Raw genomic sequence first — 26,565 nt, 5'->3', positions numbered from 1 at the left:
CCCAAGCCAGACTTTGTGATCTTTACCCTTACAAAGCTCTCAACTAAAGGAAATAAGCAATTTGTTTTGGTAAGATCTATAAAATACAATACATAAACCCTGCAATTTTTGCAGATATCATCCAGAGAAATGATGATATCTGCAGTCTGCTTCTCTTGGGGGGAGGGGGGGGGGAAGAGGCGAGTTTTCCTTTGGAATAGTCTAGTCTACATTCAATACATTCGTTTCACAAGAAAATTAGTTACATAAGATTAAATAAAGTGTTTCATTACACGTGAAACAGAATGGTATTTAAATAGCATAGATATCTAGAATCACAATTTTAAATGGTAAAGGAGATGCAAGCTACTACATCTCTAAAGTAATAGATTGCAGCAGTCTTTGTTAGACATCTCAGGAAGGGTTACATACCTTGACTCTCTTAATATTACTTGTCTCAAGTTTTTACCTTTGGTTTTAATTTTACTGTCAAATATAATACACGGAGCATGCATATTTTCTAAAAGCAGAAACAAGTGCATGCCATATTACAGAATGAAAATTTCTGTCATAAACTTTAACACTGCATTTTCAAAGCCATAAATGTTTAGGTAATTTATATGATCTGAGAAGCTAGAGCAACGCACATTTCTACAAAACTAAAACCTACCAAAATATTCTATCCCTGAAACAAAAGTACAATCGCAAATTTCCTAGACTGTAAAATATTAAATGCTTTACATTTGAACATGGAGGCTTAAAACACTTAAGAAAAATACCCATTTTGGTAATTGACTAGGTTAAAAAAAGTAGTTAAAATGTAATAATTTAATTAAATTAGTAATTCATTTAATAATATTAAAGAATTTTAATCTTATTCTGCCCACTTCAGATAGAATGAAAAAGACACTTAAAAAGACAGTGAAGGTTTTACTTACTGTATGACATGAAAAATAAGAGACTAAAAAGTTTTAATCTGATGCAGATTTTTTATACAAATACAAATACATAAGAGGAGTTGTCAAGGGAAGTGAAGGTTTAGGGATAATCAACACGTTACACCATTTTCAACTGTTTATGATGTGGATGGCCACTCAGACCAGGAAACAGAATGACCTTTTTTATTTGCCAAAAGTGCTGCACTGCTGTTTATGTTTTTGTCTTTTCCTCTTGTAACACCTTCTGACCTCCGAACAGGCTTATAAACAACTTCTGTGTAATCTGTAACTGATCCCACTTTACTAATTTGTCTCCCATCATAATCCAAAACTAAAGAATTGCATACAAGAGCTGAGAGGAAAACAATTATTTCATTCCATTAATATTTTCAAGCTTTCAAGCTTTCCTGTTCTGCACCAGGACAAAAGCAAAGTCCTTTTAAAAACACTGAGGAAAAACAGCAAAAAACTGCTGACACAAGGAAAAATGGCAGAGGCAAACTCATGAAAAGTCAATAGCTTCATGTTTACAGCAGTTACCTGAACCAATTAACCTTCTGGTCTTAACCAGGCAGAATAGTCTGAGTCTGGATGATCCTAATATATTAGCTCGACCGCTACCACAACTGTTACCAACATCTTACCCCAAATCTTAAAATAGCGGCTGAAGCAGTGGCTAAGCTCTTCCCCATTTCCACCCCCGTTGAGCTGAACTTTCATCCCAGAACCGACACGCATTCCAAGCCAAGGCCTTTTTAACCAAAACTTTCTTGCAGAAAGTGATTTGGGCCAGTTTGAATTTACCAACAAAAGTGGTTTTGCATAACTTTCCTTAAAAGTGATCATCCAGACAACTAGCTAATCATTTCAAAAGGAGCCCATGCCATGGACCTTACATCTAAAATACACATATACAAATTGTTTTCAACCCCGAGCATTAAAAAAGAGCGTATATGTAGCTTCTCCAATACAGCAAGAGGTCAGATGAGGGTTTTTTTGTGAATTTTAGAAGTCTCATCATCTGTCTTTTTCACTGGTAACTGGTATTCAGTTAAATTACATTACAAACCATGCGTGTAGTTACTTTTTCCAGAACAGGGAAACTAGGACCACAATTGTTATCTAGTTGCACCTCTAGGAGCTAGAGATAGCAGAATACAAAATCATTGAGCATCATGACTCAAAAGCGTTCAGCCAACAGCCAAAAGTGATGCAAAGGAAAACTGCACAGACGTGGCAACTGCACTTGCTTTGGTATAAAAATTGTAGTGGATCTTCATCCTGATAACTCAGACCGAGCCTTACCATTCAGAAAGTAAGTTTGAAAACACTTATACCCCAAATATCCTAACATACAAGAAAAAAGAAGAAAAATTACTTGCTCCGAAAGTCAAATTCCTAGACAGTGAAGACATCAAATTGACTGCTCACAGCTTAGGTGCTTATAATCTTTGGAAAAGGGACTACTTCTAGTTACACGTACCTTACAGCATTTTCAAAAATACAGTGTTGATCGTTAGCTGAAGGTGAAAAAGATGAACAGCTGACCTTAGCTCTCACAGCACTACAGCTGCTAGAACTGTAAGTACTGAAGCAGTTCACAAGATAAATCAAATATTCCCCCTGCCAATTTGTTGTAATTTGAGAGGCTAATCTCTTTATTCTTTTTGGCATCTGTTTGAAGACTCCTGCTGCCTGCCAAATCTTGGTATCTATTTTTACTAGTTTTACGAAATGTTACATTTCTTCCTTTTGAATATAAAACCTAGGCTAGGCTGAAAGGTCAGAAGGGTTCTGTTCTAGTAATCGGTGTTAGAGAAAGCATCATATGCATATCATTTTAGTGGCGAATGAAGATTTTTTTAAAAAAGAAGCTATAGTTCAAATAAATGCTTCCTCTCCCCTCATCTTTCACATACATCATGAAGAAATTGTTGCCTCTGCAGACTGACACAGCAATTTATTGTATTATTTTAAACCAAGCAAATCCTTTCCTTAATCTTCATTTTACTGAATAGCCTATCTCCATCCCTAAAATTACTTGTGAATATACAACATTCACTTAAGTATTTTTAGTAAAAAGTAATAAAAATAGATCAACTTACTTCATTAATTCTCTTTCTGTAATCTTTACTGACATTTTTCTTCATTGACTTTATTCTTTCCCAAATTAAAAATCAAGTGTGTATGTAAATTTGAAGTTTCTAGCTTTACAGTAAGTATTTTCATCTTGTTTAGTCAGATAATTGATTTCTAGGGAAATGATCTGGAAAGAAAAGGAATGATTTCATGAGCAAAGCTGCACATGTGAGGGCTTGAAAGGTAGGCTTCTGGATTGTCAGTCAAGCAAAAACATTTGAAAGCAAAATGTTTTACGGTATGATGCTTACTTAATAGCTGGTAAAAAGAATTTTTACTTTTTAGCTAGTTCAAGGAGCAAGTATGCAACCACGAGGTACAGAAGTTAGAAACTATACACTGAAATCTCAAACAACAATAATCTTATCTTTTAAAACAGTTACTATGACACTAGGAGATGATGGAACCAGTACATTCCCTTTGCCTGTGCCACACTTCCACCCAAGAAAGAAAAGGATTTCCCTTTCCAAGGCCATAAACTGGCATCTTTTAGAAGCACTTACAGATGCCTGACATCAAGTTTTTTGGTGTGGAAAAATTATACTCCCAAATTGACATAAAATTTATAAAATCATTACTGTAAGAAAAATCTACATGAGATTTTTATGGACATCTCTTCTTCAGTTTCTTATTATGTGTTTCAGTTCCTACTAAATTGCTTCTCCCTTTGAGAACAAATTTGCAGTACCCCAGCATTTATCCTAAAAAGTCAATAGTGTCTATAAAAGCCAGTTGTCTTAGCGTTCACATACAAAATGAATACTGGCTATAACAGGAATATTTTATGTAAGACATTCACAGCCATTCACTGTTTGAGAATATTTTAATCTCATTAGAACTAAATAAAGTGCTATTTTAAGGCATTTATATCTTCAAAGTAATCATTCCAGCTGAATTGAAATTTAGATGATAGACCTCAAGGAAATTGTATGTAACATTCAAAAACATCAATTAACATCTACAATAGCAATATTAGACTGGACCAGTGGCCCATGTAAATTAATACCCAGCCTCTCTCTCTAAGTAGTTAAAAACTATATGTTTTAGAGAAGGGTGAAACAGTTCTATTTTCAGTCTGGCTGCTTATACTGTCCTCTCAGTGGGGTGAAGCTTGAGTCAACAACTTTCTCTACAATCAACGATACTTGACCACTGTTAAATCAGCATTTTAATTTGCAGAGATGCTTAATAAAAGTATCTGCATTTGCTTTAGCCTATCCCTAGTATTCCCCTTTATAGCCTCCTGTGGAAATTAATATTCACATATGCATTACACATCACATGAGTTAGCTTTCTAAAACAGATTGATCATCTTTTACAATACCTTATCTTCAGCCTTTTATTTATAAAAATAAAAAATTTTTATTTTTACTAAATTTAATTTATATACTATTATCATATCTTTACCAGTCATTAAATACAGAGGTTAGTAAAAACAAACACAAAACAGGCTTTGAGGTGCAAGGAATTGCATACGGCAGCACAAATTAAAGTTGCTGCTTTCAATTAAATTCCGTTCACATGACATACTTTAACAAGTAATCCCGAATCCAACTCTTTTTCTTCTTTCTTTTATCTTTCCTAAAAATCTCCAGTTGAATGTCCCACAATTGTCTGACCTTGAACAAAGACTCTAGATACAACCTTAAAATACAGTATCTTCTTTGGATTTCCAATGTGTTACAGCCTATTGAAACACTAACATGTTTAATGTATGCAGCTCTAAGGGCTTGCTGTCCCTTCAAAAGTCTGATGCCTTTGAACAGTGTATATGCCACTGCTTGCATTGTAAATACCCTGCTTGATTTATATAAATATGTACGTGTGTGTGTGTAACATACGTACAATACACATACACAGAAATACATGCATACCCTAAAAGAGCCAACTATATTGAAAACTTAGTAAGGAGCACACTTGACTTCCTAAAAAGACACAAAACACTGCCATAGGACAGAAGGAAGCTCTGGCTTCTCTGAAGTCATACTTTTTCAATTAATTTCACGGATATCTAACAGTTCAAAGAACTCAAATCTGCTAACTGCTAACACTGATAAGACAATCTTGCATAGAAGAGGATGAAAAAGACATACAGCTTCAGTGTCATTCAGTCATGATTTGGGGCATTTATAGGCACACTGTGACAAGCAGCAGTAATTAGTTAGGTAAGAAGGAAGACCACTAAGAGATTTTTTTAAACAAAGAAGGAAGCAACCAAATTCATAACTAAATGCTCAGGTCTAGATGTGTGTGCTTTGTTTTTTTTTTTTATTAATCCGTACAGATGAAATATCCTATCGAAGTGTAAGAAGCCAAATCTTGGCTCCACTACTGTACATGGGAAGATGCAACTTCACTTAATTGATGAAAGATCTAGAATACAGATTAGAAGTTAATGTAGTTTAATACTCAAACTCTAACTTCACAAAGATGTGAAATAATTCTGAAGAAGACTCAGAACTTCAATATCTTGGCAGAAAGTGGTAAAAAAATAATTAAAATTCCAAATGAGAGTGCCTAGAGCATTAACTGTGCACTCTCCAAACAGGAATATTTGTACAAGAAATTTAAGTTTTTTCTTAAAATTAGTATCGGTACTAACATGCAATTTAAATAGATACTGATTTCAGTTTGACTTCCATTATACTGTTTTACACCAGCTTAGCTCCACTGACTTCACACATGTACATTTAAGTTTGGCTAGTTTCAGGAAAGCAGAATTAGATGCAACAATTTTAAATCTTTTCTCAAGAAAAATGGTCCTACATATTCACATATTCACAAGATTTTCTTGTTAATTTATCCCCTATGTCTCCCAAACATCACTCCAAAATTCCCTCTAAATTTTCAAAAGATTTTTTTCCATCACCATCTCCCCAGTATATTGGCACTCCCAATAATACATTTTATCTCTGACACTGCAGTGAACATACACCAGAATTCTATTTAACTCAGTCACTTTCTATTTTAATCTAGAAGGAGATTGACTAAACCAGTCACCTATAACTTGAATTTTACTGTGCCAGGATGCATTTACTGGGTATTCTAAAACTGAGTTCATTGAACTGCCTGTTACGTGTCAATCCTTTCAAATGTTTAGCAATAACTTGGTAAAATCAAAGATGATTTATGAATATTTGGAAACATAGTCATTACTTTTTTGTTCTAGAACATAAGATATTCATTGCAGTCTGTGTATATAACAACATGGCTTAAAGATTTAACTTTCAGATAATAATAGTTCTACACCTAGATTTAATTTTGGTGTCAGACCATCTGCAAAGGTATTGGACAATGACAGTGGATATAAAAACATATTTCAGATTGCTCACTGCCTGAATTTAACTCTGACAAACCATGGGAAATTTGAATGGATCTCTCACAAAAAAGCTGGAGAAATGAAAACATCTTTCAGGAGAAATATTTCATCAGGAAACTCACAAAAATATCAGTGCAAGAGGGAAATATAGAATCAGAAGCTACATTCATTTTTTTCTTCTTTTAACACGAGCTATCAGCTATTTTTAAGGTGTCATTTGTATTCTGTTAAGTGTGATATATACTGAGGAATCACATTTATTTGTGGACAGCCATAACTGATGAAAGCTATGAAAACCAGCATTTTTAGGTTAATACGCATTTTGCACTTGAACACTTTAAAACATGCCGCTATATAGAATTATGCAAAGTACATGCTTTGCATTTTTGTTTTCCCATGACTGCATGCACTTACGCTGTTATGTGCTTACTCTGGTAGGCCTACTGTGACATGGAAACTGGTGGAGGAGGTTGGACCGTTATTCAGAGACGTGAAGATGGCAGTGTGGACTTTCACCGGACATGGAAAGAGTACAAGATGGTAAACAATGTTTTCTGAAGCCTTAATATTAGCTAATTATTACCTGAAATCTGATATAATAAAGTTATATTAATAGCATCCTTAGAATGTCAGCAGGTTTTAGAAGTTGTCTTTGTCCTTAGATGTTCATTTAGGAAATGCCAGAGTAGTAGAAGTTGTTTGCCTAAGCAGACTTGCAAGTGTGATGTTTGCTTTTAAAGAGAAACCTCACTTTTCTTTAATCAACTATTCCATGATACGTCCACATTTTTTGAGTTATTTATATTTGTGTTTCTTGTGGCAATAGTAGAAACTGCTCCAAATCTACTAAGTAATATTAATTCACTACTTCAGATTCCTGAGATTGTCTTTGCTGAAACTAACTTTTTGAAATATTACAGATCTATAACCTTCACAGACACAGTAAAATTCTTAGTTCACAGATTGAAAACTATTGAACTTAAAAACTGATAAAGTGATCATTTCAAACTCAAAGAAAAAACAAAACAAAGCTATTTAAATATACAACTTGAATTACAGGGATTTGGTGATCCTGCTGGGGAGTACTGGCTGGGAAATGAGTTTGTTTCGCAACTGACTAATCAGAAGCGTTATGTTCTTAAAATACACCTGAAAGACTGGGAAGGAAATGAGGCGTATTCATTGTATGACCACTTCTCTCTAGCAAGTGAAGAACTAAAATACAGGTAAGCAGAAAAAACAGATCTGAATTAAAAAGATCCGATAATAATCATTCTAAACTGTGTAGATGCATGACATTATTTCATACCAATTATGACATTTTTTCCAATTCACTCAGAAAATAATGCTTGCTCCATTTTTCACCTATTGCTTAAAACAGTCTTAATAATATTTTTTTTCCCAATGGAGACAATGTGTATTTTGCTAGTGCACACTGGGTGAGTGTAACACATAAGATGCACAAAGATGAAGAGATGGTATGATTGGTATGGTATGGTACGGTACACTTGCCAGTATAGCGGATGACAGTGCACAATATTCAGAGCAGTAGGAACCTGTCTGCAGTTGCTATCAAATCCTGAATCCAGGCAATAAATACATTTCTGGAAGGTGGATGAATACGATGAACAGTACTGCAAGATTTTCCACTTAAGTCAGTGGCTAGCAGGAGCTGTTCTGTCGTCATGAAGAGCACACTGAGGTAATGCTACCTTCTCCTTCGTGACCCACTGGCTTGGATTCTCAAAGAATAACGCTCCTACCTGTGAAAATGAAGCTAATAGCAACTGTCCAGTCTCACCCCCTACAAACTTATCAATTAAAACATCAGATTTTAATGGACCTATTACTTACGCTCCCATCGTTCTGTAAAATGGAAAGCTTCACAATTTCTTCTTCCGTATTTGGTTAAAATAGGAAATAACATACATTTTAAATAAATACTTTATATATAAATAAATATTATCATAGTAGTATACATTTTAAATAGTATCATAGTGTTATACTTTTTGAAACAGTATCAGCCACAGCTGAAATGTATGGGCAGTTCATACTTCATTCTCCAGGCTCTCTGTAAATGCAGTAGATATTGTCTGGTTGGTTATAGAAGGTTTCTTCTATACGGAGACTCTACAGTATAACAGATGCTTTCCTATTACATAGTCCAGGAAATGTTTCTTTATAGGAATCTTACAGATTCATGGAGTTTTAAGTGACTGGACAGAAAAATGGCCTAAATTTAGATTAATTTCTCCAAGATTTCTAGCAACTATTTGTTGTAAACAAAGTCAATCTGATACTCAAGAGAACTGATACTGTTACTTCAACTCAAGTCTTACATGCAAAGCAATCCAAAACTATCAGCATCCCCGTCCCCCAAAACGTTAGATCTTAATGCCTTAGTAGTATACAGTTGTCTCAATTCCAAAGCAAATATTTTTTCATCTGGAAACAGTCAGAATCTACAGCAGAGATTTTTTTTAAAGTAATGCTTTAAAATACTTAAAAAGGCAACCTTTGCAAAATGGGTCATTACTGTTGTCTACTTACAATATTAAAAAATAATTAACTGAAAACTAAGATGGTTGAAAAGAAAAATAGATACTTTATTTTTAAAATGCAAACATGGAATGCATCGTAGAATGCAGTGGATTAAAGAATATTTTTAACATTATGAAAAAGAAAAAAACTAAGAAAGTATTCAATTAAGAGCAACTTTAATTACATTGAAAACATTAATACGTTCTGAATGCTAGAAAGATTATGAGTTGGGTCATAAAACTGAAATTTCATAGATTCATAGAAAAATTGAGATCAGAATGGACTTCATTTGAGTCAAACTTCCTGATCTCAAAGCTATGAGGTCAGGCCAGGTTGCTCAGGCTTTATCCAGTTGGGTCTTGATAACCTCCAAAGGTGGAGATTGCACAACCTGTTCCACTGTTTGTTGTCCTCATGGTGAAAAAGGTTTTCCTGATATCCAGTCAGAACCTCTCATTTCAATTTACATCCACTGCCTCTCATCTTCTGTTATACTAAGCTGTACTTTTAAAAAATGAATAATAATAAATGAATAATACTCTGCTTACATTAGACTTCAAATGATATTTGAAAATCAAGCTTAGGCTCATACATTACACTTGGAACCTTCACACCATTCATGTTCAAAATTGGCTTACAGAATTTTGAACTCACCTTAAGGAAAAACAGAATATTTAATTTTTTGAAAGAGATTTCTGAGAAAATCTGTAATGAGCTGTTCTTTTGAAACCTAAATGAATAAAAATTTATTCATTCTTAACATTTTCAAATAAGGAATATAAAATTGGTTAAAATTATCTGTTAAACTACCAAAACCAACTTCTATCATAAGCAGAGAATTACATGCAAGATGAAGACTGATCCGGGGACAAGTTCGTTCTCCTCAGAGTCAGATCTCCTCCTTAAACGAATAGAATACCTCTGAGAAGGATAAGCTATTTGATACAGAAACACAATCACCAAAGAGGTACTGTGGGAACAGAGGGTTCAAGTACTTCCAATTCAACGTAACAGAAATAGCTGTGTAATACCCTCCCCAGTTCGGTGCCCCATGTCTCTCCCCACTGAGACTGCATCTCCACCTGTGTAAGCAGATCAAAACAGTAGCAGCCTCACTGAAAGCCTACCTTGACAGGAAATTGAAGCAAACTTAAATACCTCTGTTTTGTTTCATATCTTTATCAATGATCTGGACGAGGGGATTGAGCACACTCACAGTAATTTTGCAGACAACACCAAGTTGGGTGGGAGTGTTGATCTGCTTGAGGGTAGGAAGGCTCTACAGAGGGATCTGGACAGGCTGGATCAATGGCCAATTGTATGAGGTTCAACAAGGCCAAGTGTTGGGTCCTGCACTTGGGTCACAACAACCCCATGCAATGCTACAGGCTTGGGGAAGAGTGGCTGGAAAGCTGACTGGTGGAAAAGGACCTGGGGGTGTTGGTTGACAACCGGCTGAATATGAGCTGGCAGTGTGCCCAGGTGGCCAAGAAGGCCAACAGCATCCTGGCTTGTATCAGAAATAGTGTGGCCAGCAGGACTAGGGAAGTGATTGTCCCCCTGTACTCGGCACTGGTGAGGCCACACCTCAAATACTGTGTTCAGTTTTGGGCCCCTCACTACAAGAGAGACACTGAGGTGCTGGAGCGTGTCCAGAGAAGGGCAACGAAGCTGGTGAAGGGTCTAGAGCACAAGTCTTATGAGGAGCATTTGAGGGAAGTGGGGTTGTTTAGCCTGGAGAAAAGGAGGCTGAGGGGAGACCTTATTGCTCTCTACAACTACCTGGAAGGAGGTTGTAGCGAGGTGGGTGTTGGTCTTGATGATATTAAGGGTCTTTTCCAACCTACATGATTCTATGATTTAACACAAATAAATCTATGAAGGATGTGAAAAGGAAGAGTAATTAGGAAAGCAGAAAGGGAAATACTGAGAAACTCCTAAAATATCAGTTACTAGTTGGTAATTAGTAGTCCAGGTAATGCTATTATCTCTCATAGATGCAAAGTTGTAATGCTACATTGCCATATTGTGCTAACAGCAAAATAGGAATCATAAAAGTTTTGGTTTAAACTTTTGAACTCGAGTAAAAAAAAAAATTATTGCATACAATCTACTTATAGTATTAAGAAATGCAAGAAATGAAAAATTCCAGGAGTTATTATCTACCTGCTCTCATTTTCTTCTAATATGACATGAACAAAACAGTCATCTCCACAAATGTGGAGGCTGTTCATTAGAATATTGTGCTGACCATTTCCGCTCATATGAAAACATTATGCTGCAAAACAGCTTAGAACAGTACATTGGCCATAAGAGAACTGACCTATTTGAACAGGATATTTATTGCAAACTATTCCATCATTATTTTGCAGATCAACTACCATTAACTTCCACATAATAATTGTTTTTCCATTCCTCACTCCTACAGGATCTACCTTAAAGGACTTACTGGGACAGCAGGCAAAATAAGTAGTATAAGCCAACCAGGAAATGATTTTAGCACAAAGGATGCAGACAATGACAAATGTATTTGCAAATGTTCACAAATGCTAACAGGAGGTAAGAATGTTTTTTTGTTTCTCAGTCTTCCTATTTTTATTGGCACTGAAATTGTCTGTGAGATAAACAGTGATAATTTTGACAGTAAATTTTGACTATTGAAGAAGTCCAAAACTCACAGATAGAAACGCTAGTACGGTGACTCCAGATGTAATATTCTATCATTGGACAAAGGTTAGTTAAAGTGAAACAAGAGAAGTTAAAGCTGGAGAAAAAAACCCAGTCTCTCAAGTTGGGGTACAAGAAATTCTGTAATTGTGGAACTAACCAGAGTGACAGCAGATTGTTCCAAGGAATGAGATAACATAGTCCCAGAGATCAAAACAATTAACCCCCTCAAAAAACTTGTTTTAGAGATTCAGTTGGTCAGTGAAATGGCTCCTGATTCTTTAGGCACAGACCTGTTCCCCAACTATCCAGAGGAGAAGAAAATCCCAAAAGCTGCTGTATACTGTACATGCCGCAGAAGGGTACAAATATTTAATTCCATATTTTAATATAATTATGAAATGCCATGTGCTGGTTTTGGCTGGGATAGAGTTAATTTTCTTCATAGTAGCTAGTGTGGGGCTATGTTTTGGATTTGTGCTGAAAACAGTGTTGATAATACAGGGATGGTTTAGCTATTGCTGAGCAGTGCTTGCACAGAGTCAAGGCCTTTTCTGCTGCTCACCCCACTCCACCAGCGAGTAGGCTGGGGGTGCACAAGAAGCTGGGAGGGGACACGGCTGGGACAGCTGACCCCAACTGGCCAAAGGGCTATTCCATACCATATGACGTCATGCTCAGCATATAAAGCTGGGGGAAGAAGAAAGAAGGGGGGACAGAGTTATGGCATTTGTCTTCCTAAATAACTGTGATGCGTGCTGGAGCCCTGCTTTCTTGGAGATGGCTGAACACCTGCCTGCTGATGGGAAGTAGTGAATGAATTCCTTGTTTTGCTTTGCTTGTGTGTGCAGCTTTTGCTTTCCCTATTAAACTGTCTTTATCTCAACCCATGAGTTTTCTCACTTTTACCCTTCCGATTTTCTCCCCCACCGCACTGGGGGGGAGTGAGCAAGCGGCTGGGTGGGGCTTAGTTGCCAGCTGGGGTTAAACCACGACATGGCAATACATAAGTTTAAGATATACCACATATATGAGATATCTACATTTTTCTAATGATTGTTGACTAGTTATTGGAGTTTTAGGTGGTATTTTTATCTTGAACCACACAAGCCATTCTATAATTTCTCAGTCTAAAATTCCACATTCTGAAATGTAAACAACTGCTTTGTAAATTTGACTTCTCTTCCTGTTATCTCTTAAGCAATGGTTTGTTTCCCTATAGCACAAGTTGCAAGACAAAAGACAGCTTCAGTTTATCCAAAAGGATAATTGGATTACTGCCCTGCAAAACAGAACACACACATTATCGCCATCATAACAGAAGTATAAAAATATTATCTTATTAATAAAAATAAATTTTCCTTATGACCCACTAACAGGTCAGGACCACAAGGACACAAAAGAAGTTTGGGCTGCTTTTTTCTCCTTTTCCTTTGTATGAAGTTTCAGCACAGAGGTTTTGAACTAATCTGCACAGAGAACTGAAACAGATAACTGAAATAATCCTCTAAAACAATTAAGAAAGGAGTTCACATCTGTGAAGAACAGGAATTTACCAAAGAGTAGATAAAACCCAAAGAAGACCCGATATCATTATAGTTCAAGTCAAGTTCTGCCCTGAGACTGTCAACAATAATATGATATCTATAATAAATCAAGCTTGATTAAGCTTAAGCATTCCCTTCTCAATTTTAAACTACTATGTATTACATAAGCTTCAAGAATATATAGCATAAATACATTTCCTTGCTGAGTTTGAGGGAAGTATTTTATACTGACAGTTCCAAATCATAAGAATGAAAACTTGGTTTTAGATTTCTTTTTAATTTCAGGACAATGAAGTGTCCTTATATACTATTATGAAAATTACCTGTGCTGATATTTTCATCTGCTGATGCTTTTTTTTGTTTTCTGTCTTGCAGGATGGTGGTTTGATGCATGTGGTCCTTCTAACCTCAACGGAATGTATTACCCATTACGACAGAACAACAACAAGTTCAACGGTATCAAGTGGTACTACTGGAAAGGCTCGGGATACTCTCTCAAAGGCACGACTATGATGATTCGACCAGCAGATTTCTAAATGCTTTTGCATTATGTGGATTATGTATTGTATAGTCCTCAAAGACTTCATTTGCCAAGCATATAAACACACATCTGCAACTTGTCTCATTTTCAAGCTCAGAAAACATGCGCTAGTGTTCTGAAGGGATCAGTTCAGTACAATTCCTGAATTGCAATAGCCTTGATCAGCTAAAGCTCATATTATTCAACCAGACACAAAGTCTAAAGCATCAACCTGGTATAACAGTGATTTGGCCAAATGACTGAATAAAAAGAACATCCAAGAAACTGTCAGACAACTTAAGGACTCTGTTTTACTGATCATTTATGTTATGTATGTGTTAGTAAATAACTGGAACTGTGAAAAATACCTAAAATAGTTTTAGAAATATGCATTTTGCCTCATCACTGAACTTTAAACATTACTCTAATATAAAACACTTTACTAGATCTAGAACTATTTATCTCTCTGTGTCATGTTTGCCTTTTATGTACATTAAAAAAATACTGTCCTGTAATTATCTCAATACTGTAGTTAAAGAATACATTCTTTCCCCCCATAGTCTCCTAAACAACTTCTTACACTTATTCAGGGATTTTTCCAATAACCTGTATTACTTTATTTAACAGAGGACAAATAGCATTTAAGTACTTCGCATTTATTCTTGGGAAATACCGTGTACAAAAAAATCACCATTTCTTTCAGCTTGTACTTACTACAGTCACTATCTTTAAGTTACAAAAATCCCTGCAAATTACAATATAGTATGTGTTTCTTTGTTTTTATGAAGATTGCACTTTTTTCCTTTCCTTGTCATTTACCTGTAAAATAACTGATCAGTATTTTATAAACCGAGACAACGGCATTAACACCAAATGTCCGGTTGTCTATGACAATCAGTTATCACCTGGTGCTGTAGTACATCTATACGTTTTGTAAAAATAACCTGAGAAACATATGCATGTTCTTTGATACAATTAAATTTATGCTTATTAATTAAGACACAGATTACTACATTTTAAAAACAGGAAAAAAAATCTGAAAGTTAACTAAGGTCATACTGTTGGTTTCTTTTCAGTAAGGTTAGGACTTCTCCCTAGAAATTCTCTGTAGGTAGGCCCTCAATGTACGACACAATGTGAATAAATTACTCTACTGGGTGATTTTTGCTTTTTAGAATTTTCTTTATTACTATATGCTTTAAAATTGTATACTGTACACTGCAGTTCAGATTGAGAATATATTTTTTCATAAATCACACAAAATAATTTTGTGCGGATTTTTCCCCAAATTAACTTTAGGTTTTAATTCTCATGCTTAGTCTTTGCCTTAAAGTAATAATTTTGTAAATTTTTGATTTCAGCAGATGATTAATTAGTTACAAAACAAGAACATATCTCATACCAAAACAAAACGAAAACCCCAGACACAACATTTCTGGAGGCTTACTTAACAAAAGATGTTGTATCTTAAATACTGTAAATGATTTTGAGAAAGATGGAAGAAAACTATTCCATCCATACTGACAGTAATTAAAGCTGCTGTCAGAGTACCCCACCACTCACACCACCACCATTCTTCACTGAAAATGTGTCAGCATTACTAAAGGGTAGCAGAGACAAAAAATACTTCTAATATTACTTCATGATCTGATTTTAAATAACCCTAATGAATATAAATTAACAGTCATCATCTGAAGAGTTGCATAAAATAATCTGAATGTATTTAAGATTACTGTTTAAGTATTTTATTGTTTCTGCTAGCAAACTTATAAGGATAAACTTATCCCTAACTAAAAAAATATTTAACAAAATTGCTTTAATGAATTTCTAAGAAATGTTTTAAAGAGCGAGTCTAGCAGAGGGCCACCAAGCTAGTAAAGGAGCTAGACATATGAAGAAGCACATGACATACCAAGAGAGGCCAAGAAAGCTGGCCTTTTTCAGCCTGGAAAGAGAAGGGGAAGGGGAGAACTTAGTGCTGTCTACAACTGCCTGATCGAGGACACAGAGAAGACAGAGCCAGACCCTTCTTGGAGGTGCACCGCAATGGGACAAGAGACAGGGACAAGAGGCAGCAAACACAAGTTGGAATTGGGGAAACTGGATTTTCTTTTTAATTTATGAATTTATTACCATGAGGGTGGACTGGACAAGTCTCTTGGAGCAGAGCGTTGAACTAGACAACCTTCAGAGGTCCCTTCTAATCTAAAATATTTTATGGTTCTATGAAATTTAATAGAAATGCTGAGTCTATATTACTGTATTTCCTGCTTCACTGCATTTCATCAGACAACTAAAGAAAATACTCCCAATATTTGAGATAGTAAGGATATCCAGCCCAATAATCTAAAAAAAAAAAAAAAAAAAAAAAAAAGAAAAGCTTCTTAAAAACCATTATGGAATCTGGCACAGTATGAATGCTCAACCTGGCAAAGGAAAATAGTGCTAGCTTCTGGTTGACATTAACCTTCATTATTTCAGTAAGAAATCACTATACAACAATAGTAATTAAATATTGCATGGCTAGTTTTGATTTGCTGGAAAAAAGTCTTTATAAAGCTTAAGTCCTTTTGATGACTGTTCTGAGAAAGTGATTGAAGATATTGATGTAGACATTGAATGGATCAATTGTTTAATGAGACTTTTTCATTATTTGGGAAAATGGAGTAATTTATCAACATTAATGTAAAATTTTAGAGTGAATATGTTTTAAAATGATATTTTATCTAAACGAGATTGCATGGCTTATACTGCAAACACCAAAGTGAAGTGAGAAGAGGACATTTCAGAAGGAATGCAATAATAGGAAAACGAAGGCTGCAGCAACTGCTTTGGACTTGGTACAAACAATTAAAACATAACAGCAAGATAACCCCTTCTTTTAATTCCTTCCTGTAATCAGATAAGTGGTATGCAAAACTAGAATGCACTTCCATTTTCTCTAAATACTTCTTAGGAAGCAGAAAAGAAATAAGAAAAGAAAGGGAATATAAATACCATTCATGCTCAAATAATAATCATATCTTTAAAAATAAGATCTCTGTTACAGTAAGAAACCAGAATGACTCAAGAAGGGAATGATTGGAAAGGTGGTGGAAATATCACCTTGGACACTGACTTTGTTCCTCTGCAAGAGGAGCACACTTGCAAACAGAAGCGATTCAGGTTCTCAGCACAACCACAACCTCCCTCAATTTTATCTTCTTACCATCTCTCAAGCCCTCCTTACTTCTGCTTTAGGAACAAAAACTGTAAACAGAATTTAAAAAACAACCCTGGCAGGAATCACTTCCAAAGAAAGCTATGTAAGTTGTTACTGATAGCATACTTGGTTATTAAACAAGGTAGTCTGAGAAGAAACAGAAAACTCAAAGAGCTCAATCTGAAGTACTGTGTTCTTTTTTTCGTACAAATACAGAAAAGGGGGAAAAAAAGAACATGCTGCTTATTTATTTTTCATGTTGTTTTACAATTCTTAATATATTTGCTATATAAAAAAATCTACTTTCTCCTTTTAGAAAAAATACATTATAATGGATGATTAATTTCTTTGGGCTTATTTCAGAATAACTGTTACAGTTTCCCTACACTTTGAGAACATACAACTTATGAAATAAAGTCTTCACCTCGAACATGTAAATTTACATAAATTATAGATTTAGAAAGAATGATAAAAATAAGTTCTTAAGTTAAAAATAAGTTAATAAAATTAAAATAAAAATAAAGTTCAAACCCCATTAAGTGTTCTTTCTTCAAAGCCTGTATGCAACTTTGAGAAACAAGTAGCAGATGATAATATATTTAACTAGCTGCTACAATATAAGAGAAATTGTGACACCTTTTTTGGTAAAACTATTAGAGTGATTGACTAGTAACCTGATAGAATTCTACTTGTTTTAAAACCAAAATAGAATTACTGTTTAATCAATTACAACACAGGGAGTGCAGATACACTTGGGTCTGCACAGATACACCATGCCCCCACATACACACTTTTACACTAGTTTGCAATTCAGTACTTCAGAATGATCATTAAAGGCAGGAAAAATGCTTCATTTTACCTATCTTGTAGTTTTAGAAGCCCACAGTAATTTTCTATTGCCAAAGTAATCTCTGGACTGAAAATATTGAGTCCATGACCTGAATAACCTTTCTGTTAGGCGATAACATGCCTCTCCAGTTTATATACAAACACAGATAGAAATAAAATATGCCACAAATAAATTAAAGGACATTTATACTTAAAGAAGAAGCTCGTTTATTCAGACGTTAACTGGTGAATCAATTTTTTGCATCTTCCATGCATACCAAGTTTTTGAAGTTTTTGCACACACTTCAAAAAGTAGTGGACAAAGGAGAAAATAACTCCTTACAGTATTTGCTTTAAAAAAATATTTTTTCTAGTAGGCCTTCTTGTTCACAAAACCTATTTAGAGGGCCAATCATTTTCCAGATAAACAAAAGAAACCTCACAAGCTTAAAGGGCCATTAAACTTACAGGAGCTGCAGGGAAGCTGGATGAAAGCTCATACGGTTCCTCCGAGACCCAATGGCCCAATTCCAAAGACCACAGAACCTAAAATAAGTTAAGCGGTAAATACAACTCTTATAATTCATGAAATAGCAGACTCTTTGAATGTGTAATTAGAAGTAACAATGCAGTTGCAATAGTTGGTTTGATATTTCATTTACCCAAACCAAATGATTCACTGAAAAATCAAGCAATCTGAAAGATACAAATTTTACAATGGAAACAAACCATTAAAATACCAAAGTCCTATTTCTATGCATAGCTACATTAAATTTTAAAACCTTGTGATGATATTAGAAAAGTCAATTTTTTGCATCACGATACATAAAATTAGAGTAAAGATTTGAAAAGGGAAGTCATACTCTACCAGTTCTGTTCTCTTGGTTCAGTTAATCATTGAACTTCATGAGGTTCCTGTTGGCCCATTTCTCCACCCTGACAAGGTCCCTCTGAATGGGAACACCCCTCTGGTGTATCAAACACTCCCCACAGTTTTGTAACATCTACAAACTTGCTGAGGGTGCCCTCTTCCCCATCATCCACATCATAAATGAAGATGTTAAACAATAGTGGACCAGTATCAACCCCTACTACTGACTGGGATTATGCAACTATTCTATATAATCCACGTTATGTATATAAACCATCCTGCAAAGAAAAGCTCAATTTCATTCTCTTCAGTATCCTCCTCTCTCAATGTCGCATTCTAGAGCATAAAAAAAGGTTGCTAACAGTGCAGAGTACTGACTGAAAAATACATGATCATTTGTATTCAACTGAGCTCTGAAACACTGGATCAATATGGTCCTTGGAGACTAGCAATCCTAACACTTTGGACTACTTTCAGACTTCTGTTCCCATCAAGGCCATCACAAAGTGGTTAACAGAAAAAAAAACCTACTTGAAATGGTTATATTTTCAGTTTCTGAAATACACTTTTTTTTTTTTTTTGGTAAAACTTTCCCAAAACTACTCCATCCAGCATTTTTCCTGGGTTGATTTTCTAAACCATTCTTCAAAACAATTTATCATTATAAGTTGCAGCTGGTAGACTATAATATCAAAAGCCTCACAAAGAGTGTTCAGAGACTATCAAGTGGTAAAAGCATCGTCTTTATGGGGAAAATGGAAAAAGCCTGAAGTTCCTACCATGGCTCTGCCCTTGAGTTGTATAAAGGGCGTCTTCCTAGTAATTTCTAGATAGTCTAAATTCTGAAGCACGCTCTGATGGAAGAGGAGTTTATTTGCGTCGTTGGCTTCATCACTGTGAACTGAGCCACAAAGCTTCCCATATAGGTAAAAGGCTGGTAAGTTCTTTGCCAAGTTTGTCCACTGTCACACAATTCAACAGCTTTTCCCTTCTATAGATATTCGAGCTTCACAACATCGTTCCTGTAGTTGCCATTTGTCATGCCTTAAATATGAGTCAAAAACCCCATTGTTACCCACTAGTGAGAGACAGCACAATTCATACATGAACCTTAAAAACCACAACAACCCACTACCCTGCTGCTCCTACAGCAACAGGTAGTATTAAGTGAACAAGAAGTGTACATATACACCTCAAATGGGATATATGGAATTTGTTAGAAAGTAAATCCCCGTGTTTAGGATAATTCTACCTCTGGCAGTCACGATTTCCATAAATAGTTCTCTAGCCATTTCAAATAGATGATGTCTGTTTCTTACTGTTAGCACAGCCATGCACCATTAAACTGTTGCCATTATTCACCTTAGAACAAGCTGAATTTCATCAGTGCATGAAATTATTCCCATGCTTGATTCACAATTAACTGAAATATTCTGCATTTTTTAAAATTCTTTTGGAAGATGCCATACAAATCCATATATTATTAGTTATAATATAAATTATAAAACTTTAGCTCATAAAATTTGGGAAGCAGTGCTATGAGATGTTCCCCTTAGACAAAAATTGGCATAATAGATATCAAGCATGATACAGTTATCCTTTACAATGTTACAGCTCACTAACTAAACAAGATTCTAAGCTGAACAGACTGATTATAAACTAGTAATGCAAATCTTATAAAATGGCCTATTTGTATGTGGGAAAATAACTTTCTGTAAAGGGCTCTCTTGCTCCAAATCTGTTGCTACAAAAAGTAAATTGTAAACTGAATTTAGAAACTAATTTTGTTATCAAAAATGAGTTCTGTAGTCTTTAGTCCAAAGTAGCTTATGCTTGATGACTTTCAGAGGAACCAGCAACCTCTTCAATGAACTGCTACAAAAGCTGGTGCTTTGCGTGATGTGGCAAGTGGTGTTTTACTTGTGAGGGGAGGTGTTCAATTTTGCAGGCTATTGGAAATGAACAGTGATTTTTTTGTTGATAATGAAAAGCAGCACATCTTCAAACTTATTGTTGAATCTCATTACAAAAATCCAAAGAATATTATGTTTACTTTTAGAAAACGCACGACCAAGTATTTGAAAATGCAACAGCTGTACAAAAAAGAAAATAATTTCTATAGTTGTTATATCATACCAAACCTAAAAATAAGAGTTAAGCACATCAACAAATCAGTGACCTTTAAAAAAATATTCAAAACGTAATAATGTATTGCTGTGTTTAGCCAAGAAAAGTATAACAACTTTTTAAAAACATAGTTAAGACTGCAACTTGGGATTTTAAGTTATAAATTTTAAGGTGGTACCTGCATATATGTTTTTACAATTACTTTTTACAATTTACAATAAGAATATTGAAATCTGTTAGCTTTATACTCATAGCTGTATATATTTATTGCAAATACAAGGCATTTGTTAATCCAAGCCATTTCGCTCTTAATCACAATATAAATCAAATTTAACTGAAACAAGAAAATTGTAACTTCTGATACAATTCTTAAAGACATGCTGCATGAAAATAATTTGTTCGTAAATAATCTTGAGCAGGAACAGATGTATAATGTGTATAATGTGTAGTTCATGTCCTTATAGTACCAAAATGATGTTTGTACCAAGAGTAACTGGCAAACAACCCAAACAGATTAAAACATAAACCCAAAAGATTAATTATGATTAAGTAATCCCATTTCATTTTCCAGGCCAATTTTACATTAACAACCTCTGTCAATCCCTGTAGTATTTACAGAATTTTGTTTAAAAATGAATTTTGTTTATCTTAACAAAAGATGGATTAATGCTTGTCTATCATGGTTCTGGAATTGAGTACAAAGGCATCATATGTACTTTCCTAGATAAAAAGAAAATTAGATACAGAGTTCATGAACAGGTCCTGCAGTAAATATGGAGGTCACCACTCACTAAAACATTCAGTTTTCATGAACACAAAGGCAAGAGCTCTCCATCCTAAGTCACTGAAAGTTTGCTTTTGACTTTGGCATAGACAAATTTTCAACCAGTATACTTTCACAGCAACACTAAAAAAATGCTTAAAATTAATGTAGGACAAAAACAAGTTACGATTTGCAATATTATTATTGAGTAAACTACTTTTTCTTGTTAAGTCAGTAATATCTTCATATTCAACAGTTTCTAAGAATGTGGAAAAGGACTAAGAAAAGCTGAAATACTTTAGAATATAAAAGTGTCTGTATTGAGAAGAAAGAGCTATCTAGAAGTTTTTGAATGTGCAGTTACAAAAGATTTGTAACTGGACTTGTGCAAAGCATTTCACACTGTTCCGCACGTGTGTCTAAATTGGAGAGACATGGATTTGACAGATGGACCACTTGGTGGATAAGGAATTGCCTGGATGGTTGCACTCAAAGAGTTGCAGTCAATGACTTGATGTCCAAGTGGAGACCAGTGACGAGTGGTGTTCCGCAGGGGTCAGTATTGGGACCGATGCTGTTTAACATCTTTGTCTGCGACATGGACAGTGGGATTGAGTGCACCCTTGGCAAGTTTGCCGATGACACCAAGCTGCATGTTGCGGTCAACATGCTGGAGGGAAGGGATGCCATCCAGAGGGACCTTGATAGGCTTGAGAGGTGGGCCCATGTGCACGACATGAAGTTTAACAAAGCCAAGTGCAACGTCCTGCACATGGTCAGGGCAATCCCAAGCACAGATACATGCTGGGCAGAGAACGGATTGAGAGCAGCCCTGAGGAGAAGGGGTCGGGGGTGTTGGTTGATGAGAAGCTCAACATGATCCAGCAATGAGTGCTCGCAGCCCAGAATGCCAACCGTATCCTGGGCTGCATCAAAAGAAGCATGACCAGCAGGTTGAGGGAGGTCATTCTGCCACTCTACTCTGCTCTTGTGAGACCTCACCTGGAGTACTGCCTTCAGCTCTGGGGCCCCCAACATCAGAAGGACATGGACCTGTTGGAGTGAGTCCAAAGGAGGGCCACAAAGATGATCAGAGGGCTGGAGCACCTCTCCTATGAAGACAGGCTGAGACAGTTGGGGTTGTTCAGGCTGGAGAAGAGAAGGCTCGCAGGAGACCTTATAGCAGCCTTCCAGTACCTGAAGGGGGCCTACAAGAAAGCTGGAGATAGACCTTTTACAAGGGCATGTAGTGATAGGACAAGGGGTAATGGCTTTAAACTGAAAGAGGGTAGATTGAGATTAGATATAAGGAAGAAATTTTTCACTCTGAGGGTGGTGAGGCACTGGAACAGGTTGCCCAGAGAAGTTGTGGATGCTCCCTGCCTGGAAGTGTTCAATGCCAGGTTGGATGGGGCTTTGAGCAACTTGGTCTAGTGGAAGGTGTCCCTGCCCATGGCAGGGGGGTTGGAACTAGATGATCTTTAAGGTCCCTTCCAACCCAAACCATTCTATGATTCTATGATTTATCTTAAAATGTAATGATAAAGCAGCACAGTATGGATCAAACATGAATGCTGGATATAGAAGTAACAGAAGTTAGGAAAATACAGCTGATAACATTGAGATATTAAGAATGTATCAGATTCTAGTAGAATGTAGTCTTGCTGGTCATGGAGGACCCAAGAAAGGAGGAAATAGGGAGGGAAGAGGAGAGTGGGAAAAGCATAGTTTTTCTGTGTACTTCTTACAACCTTAAAGAATGTTTTCCTTTGGCTTTGGTCTCTAGAATCAAGTTGATCAATCTTCTGTTACTCTGTCCTCAAGTATGGACTATTTTATCTAATTCAGTAGCAGGCAACGTGTATGGCACGGAGCTCCAACAAGTGTCCTGCAGGTTATACAGCTTTAAGGTTAGCCTTGGTGCAGTTTTCCTTTGCATATACATATCAGCTATGTTCTTTTATTCACACTATATAGGAAAATTTATGTCAAACATCAAGTTCTCAAGGGTCTGAAAACACACTGTTTGACTAGTCATTATTTAAGGCCTCTTACCCATCCAGCTAGCACACTAGCTATGAATGATCATATGGTATTTGTACTTGAATAACTCATCTTGAAATATGTAAATGGAGTGCTATGAAGATTAAATGTCTAATGGTAAATTTGATATTTCTCCAACACCCATCTTTAAAAAGAGAATTTTAAGGTTTTCTCAGAAGAAGAAAAAATATTGCAGCCTAAATTATCTCTCCATGTTACAAGTCAAAAGGCAGAGGTAAATAATATTTCAGCTTCTTAAAACATTAAGAAATGTCTTCCAAAAGACAATCACCACTGCTCAAAATTGATACCTTGTTTAAAAGGTGCTACTGATTTCTCGAGACTGATTGATTATTTTAATTATCCAGTTTGAAGTATTTTACCAATGAAAGTACTTATGGTAGGATTGACTACAGTATAGAAAGGCATTTAAAGGATTCAGTATTGTAGCATTAATAAAAGGAAAAGATTATTTTGCTTAAATTAAATTCTCCTGACTAAGTTTCTACAGAATTCCTCACGATGGTTAAGGCTTCAGCTTTCTCTTCTCTAGTTAAAGTATTCAGTTAACAAATTTGGGTAAAAAGATGGCAAAATTATGCCAGTGACAAAATTAGAAATAAGACAATAATGCTCTTACATAATAAGATGCATAGATTTATCCAGATTAAGAAATATTTTTTTTAAAGTTCAAAGCAATATTTTCTTTCAGTGAAATATATTACTTAATTACTTGAGGGATTAGACATTTATGGACAAAGTTGTACCCAGCCTCAGTGAAAGATTTAAGCACAGTTCTAAGAAAATTAAAACCAGCAATATTCACAGATAAGCAGACACTACAAGACTGACCAAACTTGTGATTGGGAGAACTGAATTCTGAAGTTTTTCTCTAGTTCCTTGTCATGCGGCTCTCCTAGTAACTTTAGAGCTTTTTCTAAATAGCAGCTCAATAAAATGAGTGAAGACAGCTTCAGCATTTGATCCAATAATACTTAGAGGAACAAACTATTCCTTGGAACAATTCCATTTAACTTATTGGAATTATATGAGGGATATAGATGATCATGTGATGAGTCTAAAAAGGTAGATTGTAAGACAGCAGGAGAAAATTTGGCATTGCTACTAGTCAATGCTGGTCTATGAAGAGCATGTGTTGATGTTTTCACCATGGCTTGGTTCATAGAAGTGCAGTGCATAAAATGGGCAATGAAATTCCAGGACAGCAATTGGCAGAATAGTGATTATGCAAAAACTGCCTTATGTACAAAGATAGGAAACTATTTTACTGGATTTTGTAGTAATTATCTACATATTTAGCTATCTTAGTAGTTATCTGAAGCTTTTTCTCAAGGAAATATACAGCTTTCATGTTTGACTACCCTGTTATGAGAAAGTAATTTACAGCAAATATGTTGTTACTTGTTTAAAACTCCATACAAAGCTAAGTATGGGACAGATATTTCAATGTATTTCACTCAGACGCGTAAAGTCATACAATAGTTGAGGCTGGAATGGACCTGTGGAGATTGTCTTGTCTAAACCCCCTGCTCAAATGCGTTCCTCTTAATGCAGCCAAGGATGCTATCGGTCTTCTTTACCACAAAGGCACATTACTGGATCGTTAAGGTGACCAAAGATGCAAACCCCTTTATTCCAAGGGAAATTAGTCACCAAGAACTTCTGAAAACTCCAAAGTATACCATAACAGCTTCTTCAGATAACTACACGTATATCATGTAGGACAAGCTTCATATTGGTAAGTGCCAGACATCTTGTAAACAAAAAGGCAACAGGAGTTTATTTTGTTTTCAGCCCAACAACTAAATTTTAAAGTAATTATAAAAAAAGGAAACCAAGAAATTTAAAGTTATTCTACAGCCCTTTTCTGTATAAGATGAAGAGCTATTTCCATATAAATTCCAACAGCTAGGTTTTATAGCTCTGGAAACGTGAGGAAAGCTGAAAAACTGTCATCTGCAATGTCAGATTGAGTGGTTAATCTCTATTATCACAGTGAGCAATTGAGGTGGTTTAACCCTGGGCTGACAGGTAAGCTCCTCACCCAGTCACTACTCACTCCCCACCCCAGCAGGATGGGGGAGAGAATTGGAAGGGCAAAAGCGAGAAAAGAACCCCACCTTGTGGGTTAAGATAAAGACAGTTAATAAGTGAAGGGAAAAAAAGTTAAAAAAACCCCCAAATGATGTAAAAGTAATCATTCCCACCAGGAGATCGATGCCCAGCCAGCCTCCAAGCAATGGCTGCTTTGGAAAAACCCCTCCCAGTTTTATAACTGAGTGTGATGTCATGAGATATGGAAAATCTCTTTGGTCAGTTGGGGTCAGCTGTCCCAGCTGAGGGCCCTCCCAACTTCTCGTGCACCCCCAGCCTACTGGCTGGGGAGAGCTGACCAAAAAACAGAGAACACCTTGACACTGTGTAAGCACTGTTGAACAACAGCTAAAACACTGGTGGGCTATCACCACCGTTTTGGTCACCTGTTTAAAACAAAGCACCATGCAGGCTACGATGAAGAAAATTAACTCCATCCCAGCCGGACCCAGTACAGCAATTCATGATTATCTTGTCTTTACAGTAACAGTCTGGTAACTTTATGTGGTTGTCTACAAGAAATTTTGAGGATATACAGTGATCATTTGATCTGGATGTCTGGGAACCATTTCTGTAAATTACAAAGTCTCCAAACTACTCCTCTACAAATAGCATTCCTTAATTTTTTTTTTCTATTTTACAGATTTCCCACTATGCAGCAAAATATCTAACAATTCCCCTTCACTTTTACCAATGCTGAACACAATACATGTTTCAGAACACAGTAGAAATATATGAATTGGTATATAAAAAAATCAATCTGAATAATGTGACTTGGCTAATGTTGAGCAGAAATGGTTGGTTTAGCCTTTAATCTGTCCAAAAACAATGCATGTGACATGAGTTTCTCATCCATGAGATAAGACTTCAGGCATTTCTAAAATACATAGTGAGATACAATACAGGAATGCTTTGGTTAGATGACGTACTGAAAGACTAAGTCATGGTAACAGAGCTTCACACAGA

The 26,565-nt window shown here is 35.8% G+C and overlaps 2 protein-coding genes across 7 annotated transcripts in view; one reads left to right on the top strand and one right to left on the bottom strand.

The window, feature by feature from the left end:
• The window catches only part of ANGPT2 (angiopoietin 2), a 48,206-nt gene extending 34,540 nt beyond the window's left edge, over window positions 1–13,666 (top strand). For both annotated transcript variants that reach the window (XM_072857801.1, XM_072857800.1), the window contains 4 exons: window positions 6,814–6,915; window positions 7,435–7,601; window positions 11,345–11,475; window positions 13,506–13,666. In XM_072857801.1, the coding sequence (XP_072713902.1) occupies window positions 6,814–6,915; window positions 7,435–7,601; window positions 11,345–11,475; window positions 13,506–13,666 (561 nt within the window). The remainder of the gene's footprint in view (window positions 1–6,813; window positions 6,916–7,434; window positions 7,602–11,344; window positions 11,476–13,505) is intronic.
• The window catches only part of MCPH1 (microcephalin 1), a 136,880-nt gene that overhangs the window by 69,759 nt on the left and 40,556 nt on the right, over window positions 1–26,565 (bottom strand). For 4 of the 5 annotated variants that reach the window (XM_072855150.1, XM_072855146.1, XM_072855148.1 and 1 more), the window contains one exon: window positions 18,149–18,226. The exons of the other annotated variant lie outside the window; for it this stretch is intronic. In XM_072855150.1, coding sequence (XP_072711251.1) covers window positions 18,149–18,226 — 78 coding nt within the window. The remainder of the gene's footprint in view (window positions 1–18,148; window positions 18,227–26,565) is intronic. 5 annotated transcript variants of the gene reach the window in all.

The sequence above is a fragment of the Ciconia boyciana genome, chromosome 3 (genome assembly GCF_034638445.1).
Source record: "Ciconia boyciana chromosome 3, ASM3463844v1, whole genome shotgun sequence".
In the NCBI taxonomy this organism is placed as follows: Eukaryota; Metazoa; Chordata; class Aves; order Ciconiiformes; family Ciconiidae; genus Ciconia; species Ciconia boyciana.
This window is presented reverse-complemented; position numbering and strand designations above follow the sequence as displayed.